At 38.1% G+C, this 5,684-nt stretch overlaps 1 protein-coding gene across 1 annotated transcript; it reads right to left on the reverse strand.

Moving 5' to 3' along the window:
- Positions 1 to 6: 6 nt before the first annotated feature.
- On the reverse strand, positions 7 to 4,006 carry LOC111840419 (Bet1 golgi vesicular membrane trafficking protein-like). Its single transcript, XM_023805218.2, has 4 exons — positions 3,860 to 4,006; positions 3,358 to 3,443; positions 3,060 to 3,116; positions 7 to 1,540 (listed from the first exon to the last, which is right to left on the reverse strand). Exons 1-4 carry the CDS (start codon positions 3,927 to 3,929, stop codon positions 1,373 to 1,375), a joined length of 381 nt encoding a protein of 126 aa, XP_023660986.2. The 5' UTR covers positions 3,930 to 4,006; the 3' UTR covers positions 7 to 1,372.
- Positions 4,007 to 5,684: the final 1,678 nt, after the last annotated feature.

The following is a 5,684-nucleotide window of genomic DNA, read 5'->3' on the forward strand; positions in this document are numbered from 1 at the left end:
GTAGGGTTAGCCGTACAGATTTTATGTTTTATTCCACAGTTATTGGTCAAGTGCTCATATATTTACAGGTAGAAGAAAAATCCTTTGTACTTTTTAGCGAAAATGGAACAAAGGTACAAACCCATCAAATAATCTGTAAATAAAAGATGTAATAAATTAGGCTCTAGGTTACTCACAATGATTGTATTTTAATCCTAAAGTGAACCAAAACTCCACCATCAGCTAAAATTAACCTAGGATGAAAGCACACAGATGGTGGTTTTATAGTTTAATACAACAAACTGTCTTACTGTACCATTAGTAGTGAACATGGATCTCACAAGAAAGTTATGAAAATCAATAAGCTGGTTTGGCATGAGTGACAGTTAAAGGAAAGAATCAAAATTATTTAACAAAAAACCACAACATGGAAAATTGATGCTAAACATAATGCTTTCCGCTTCCCGCATTTTTCCATAACCTTAATGGCCACAATCAAATAAATAGTCACAAGGCATTGTGCAAAAAGAGTGGGAGTGAAAAGTGAAATATTTTACTCTCCAGAAACTGAGGACAAGAACAGAGACAGAGCACAAGCCTGCCTCTGATCCCTCCTTCATGCTACATGACCTTCGAATTTTGAAGCACAGACAATTCCAACATCTGTAGTTTGTAGGAAATGAAAAGAAATAAATGAAAGCAAACTGGTCCTATATATCAAATATCAGAAACATTCTGCAGATTCAGGTATATATTTAAATAGCTGAAATCCCTAAATTCTGAAATGCAATATGATTTAAAATGGTCATATATATATACAGTGTCTGGGACTTATAAAAATATAGATATATTATACAATAATCTATACAGAATCATGTTATTCATTCCCACATTAAACACCCTGACTGATCTGCACCAGCCTCTATCCTCCCTGTTCTCTCCTGCTGACTGCATATTAAAATATCACAACCAGGTTTTGATGGACAAGCACCCCCTCCGGACTGCTGGTGATTTAACATGCATTCCACTGGCAAGACGCTTCAATAAGCACAATTAAAGGGGGCACTTCACACCAGCTGGACTCAACCCTTTCCTACTATGCAAGTCAGAGTTCAGCAGCCTGAGAAGAAGCCAAGTCCTTCTCGGCATTCAGCATGAATTTCTCCGAACTCAGTAAAAAAAAAAAAAAAAAACTGAAATCCTCAGTGAACTAAAATCTTCTTATTCACACTGGGCATTGTTCCTGAGGGTCGAATGCAATTTCTCAGTCATAAATAGAACTTTAATGAAAGACAAGTATACACTGAGAAGGGCACTTCTCATATCATCTAGAAATTAAATAGCCCTGTGTATGCAATGGAATGAAGCACAGTTCTTTCCTGTTTTCCTTTGTTTAAGCCTGGGACCTCATGACCAGGTAGTAAAGCAGGAAGAAGACCAGCACCAGTCCCACAGAAACATAACAGAGGATCTTGCGGTTGTCCCTGCCAGATCGAACCATAGTGGAGAACCTCTTCACACTTCCTGTCAGGAGCCCAGTAGCACTCAGGAAGTTGGAGTCCTTTCAAGAAAAAGGAAGGAAAGCCCGTCTTAAACTGATTAGTGTGGAATCCAATTGCAATCAGAGCGGTCACCATTACTCAATTATTAAAAAGCATGGATTATAATTTTCCTTCTCGATCATTCAGCAATATGGTGGAAGGGAGACAAATGAAAATAAAGAGCAAAAACCATCAGTTGTTTGGAAACACTTCACATTAAATGTGAGTGAATGTGCAGTCATCTGTCAGTATTGCAGAGCATAACTTATGATACATATATATTCACGTCACTACAGCATGACTGCAATGCAAATACTTGTTAAAGAACACATTCAGGTTTGATGGACTCAGTAATGTGAGGTTAGCCACAAATAAGTGTCATTTAGTCTCTCGGAGCAGCCTAGCCTGTCTTCATCATCACTTTGACTTTAAATCATTTTGCTAAATTTACTTTCCACGATTTGTCTATATCAAAATAATCACTACTAAAACAAAGGTTAGCCATGTAGCTTAGTCACATCATCTTGCATAATACGGTGTATATAAGAAATATAATATTAATAATTTTTTGTGAACATACTGTGTGTTTTGAACAGGGCTGAATGATATTTCAAGTTTCTGCGATATAAGAGTTGAAAATCAACTATACATCCATACAAAACTTATCTACCAACAAGGTCTGTCAAATAAGTTGGTGGTATTGCCATTAGTTGTGCCAAACAGATACAAAGCAGTGCAGACAAATCGCTTGCCTTTGTTCAATGTCATGTCTATGAAATACAAAATATTTCCATACAGCGGAATGGTCTTTTTTGTGACCATTTCTAGTTCACTTTTCTCCTCTTCACTCATTTTTGTTTAATTTCTCACAAACGGGTGAAACGGTCTATGAGTGAATCAAACAGCAAGGACGATGATGATTAGGATCGTCCTGGAGAGCTCATGCAAAAGTGGTCAACTTTAGACCTTTTTAAAAACATATACTAGATAATATTGAACACCATCATTAAAATTGCAAATCTTTTTGTTTCATATGACTGACCCAAAATGTTTTAGTGAAACTTATTCATGGTTAGAACCCAGCAGACTATCATGGTCCTTGCGATGTGAAATCAACGTGGCATTTCATGCGCATGCAGTTATTAACAATGCACACTGTGCAAGTCAAGTACCAAGGATGGTACGTCGTGTGTGGGGCTATGGCATGTCCCCCCCCCCCATGTGAGCGTGGCTTTCCTTCCACTGTCCAGAAACATGAAACTTAATGAACTGTAGTGCCTAAACTGACCATAAGTGTGACCCTGTAATGGTTTGTTGGTTCCTGCTTCATGCCAAATGCAATATATTACGTATATTAAGTTATACTATATTATACTGAAACAATTACTTGATGAATCGTCAGATTAATCGGTTGATTATTGGATTATTGATATAATCAACAGCGACAGCCCTAATTGTAATCGAACAGAACTCACAAATCAATCATACAATAGATACTAATTGGAAGATATACCATTGATCCTAATTTCCTTAACTTACCATGCCATCCAAATATGAATTCTGCTCTTCTGCTTCTTTGTCAATATCATATGCTAGCTAAATGAGAAAAAGAAAGGAAACGTATATACACATACATATATATACATATATATATACATACACATACATATATATACACATATATATATATATATATATATATATATATATATATATATATATATATATATATATATGCATTTTAGGTGACAGCACCGGGACAGATTATACATTCAAAATATCTGTTCAAAAGTACAGGTTATGGGACTATTAAAATTTAAAATTAAATGTGTCGTACGGATTTCAGTCTGGAGACTTTTGAAGACAGGTTCTCCGCCAAAAGCTTGTTTTCTGCGTCCATCATATCATCCACGGCGCCATGACCTGGTAACGTACCGGAGGGATTACTGGATTATCGTGATTTTCCAAGATGACAACGGCACGAAAGAGGTTATTTTCATGCATTTATCAATAATTTATCAAACACCCATTAACGACGACACAAGACTAGCGCGGCAGCTCCGCTTTTCTAAAATATATCTTTACCGTGAATCCGCATAGTAAAATACACGAATTACCAACACATCCAGGACACATTCACATATATTAAGAAAAACTATCCCGATTTCTACTTTTTATCAAGCAAGCTAATAACACAATGAGAACCACTTGCGAACACCTCAACACAATCCAGATTCATATAAACATGTATTCTTTGATGATATTGTGTTTGACATTTAAAAACATACAGGTAAAAGTAATAACAGACATTATAAAGTGGACTACGTGGCGCTGAATACCTCTATTCCAGTCAGCCATGTTTTTGTTGACGTGCAGTTTTTTTCCTCCTTCGTTTATACTACAACACATAAACCCAAACGCTCACACTGCCCCCTGGTGTTCCGGAGACTGAATCATCCATCCATCCCTGTGTTGGGTTGGCGCCCTATCCTGGGTTAATTCCCTGACTTGCCACCTCGGCTTCTGTAACACACTCCGGACCCTCACGACCCTGCACAGGACAAGCGTATTGATCCATCCATTCGTCGCGGGTGTCTTACAACATATAATAATAATAGTAATAATAATAATAATTATTATTATTATTCAACATATAAAAAATGCCCTTTTAAATGCATTGTCTAAGACACTACATAAGTATTTAGCAGCAAATTATGTTTTTTTAATATCTCTCAACAAATTACTGTAGCTGCTACCCTCTCCCAGTTTATAATTACAATATATGTTTTGATCCATCCATCCATCAGTGTCATTAGGCCTATTTCAGCCCCCTAAAATGTTTTCTAGCCCCCACAAATAAATGTGGATTTTATTGGCTTAAGTTATGAATAGTTATGTTTGCCATCACCCCCAGTAAAAACTAAGCCCCATATCCATTCACCTCTAACTACACCCCTACAACCATTCATTTTCTATACTTGCCTGTCCTACACATTTCCATACACAGTATATGATAGGGTGAAGTGGTGCCTCTGAGGCTAGGGATCTGTGCTAGTAACTAGAAGGTTGCTGGTTCAAATCCCATGGATGCCCAAAGTAATTCTACTCCATTGGGCCCTTGAGCAAAGCCCTTCACCTGCAATTGCTTCATCCTGGGTATGATGTTAATCTACATCCAGTCCTATAAGGAGGTCCTCCAACTTACCGGGAATAACTTGGGGGTTGGTGGCAGGATTGGCACTGGTCTATTGGTGCTGAGGTAACACCACAAGCCTGCCCTCAGGTTCTCACCCATGTGATGGGTGTGGCAACACGCTATATTGGTGCATGGTCCTCACCTATATGATAGCACATGATTAGATTCTGTCCATTTCCATATCTAGTGTTTGACAAACTTAATTTGGCACATCATACAAAACATCTATTGTGATCAGGTCATTTAGTTCTTCTGTACATAGATCCTGTACGACCTGCCCACACCAACCCTAATGAATTGTCAATGAACATACAAAGGGCCTGAACGTATAGCTCCTGTTGTCAATCTACCTTGGAAGTGCATTAATACCCCAGTCATTTCATGAAAAAAATAGATCTAAACACATGTTGTGTGTGTTTTACTTTTGATTTAGGTACAGAAAGTAAGCTATACTTTCAGCACATTATTACTTACGTCCATCTGCCTGTTTGTCTACCTATCGCCTAGGCTATCACGTTTTTCCTCAAGCCATTTCACCCATTTCCCATGCAACTCAAAGTGACGACATCATGGCTTGTCCAGGGACAGGGGTGGGGAACCTGATCCATGGGGGGCCGGTGTGGGTGTTGGTTTTTGGGATGAACATTAAGAGTGGGTTCCTAGGACTGGAGTTGAGAATCACTGCTTTATTACTGGCTGATTGAGAGGTCATTCCAAAAACCCGCACCCATACCGGCCCTCCATGGATCAGGTTCCCCACTTCTGTCCTAGGATGTGAACCATCAACCTTGAGATTACAAATCTTGACCTCAACCAGCCTCTGTAGCAGCTAGTATGTGAATAAGGTACATAAATTGCAAAACACCTACTATGCTTCAATCCTACATTTCAAATTTTCCAGAGATAAAAAATAACATAACATGCAACATACTACAGACAGTACAGAAACTGGAAATAACACAATAATA

This window comes from Paramormyrops kingsleyae, chromosome 11 (genome assembly GCF_048594095.1).
Source record: "Paramormyrops kingsleyae isolate MSU_618 chromosome 11, PKINGS_0.4, whole genome shotgun sequence".
Lineage (NCBI taxonomy): Eukaryota > Metazoa > Chordata > Actinopteri > Osteoglossiformes > Mormyridae > Paramormyrops > Paramormyrops kingsleyae.

What these genes read in the sequence shown, in the direction of transcription:
- LOC111840419 (XM_023805218.2), bottom strand. Translation starts at nt 3,929, where the DNA reads ATGTGTTGTAGTATAAACGAAGGAGGAAAAAAACTGCACGTCAACAAA. An exon ending in CATGGCTGACTGGAATAGAG is followed by an intron (nt 3,444 to 3,859) that starts GTATTCAGCGCC and finishes GTACGTTACCAG; the next exon opens with GTCATGGCGCCGTGGATGAT. An exon ending in AAGTCTCCAGACTGAAATCC is followed by an intron (nt 3,117 to 3,357) that starts GTACGACACATT and finishes TTTCTCATTTAG; the next exon opens with CTAGCATATGATATTGACAA.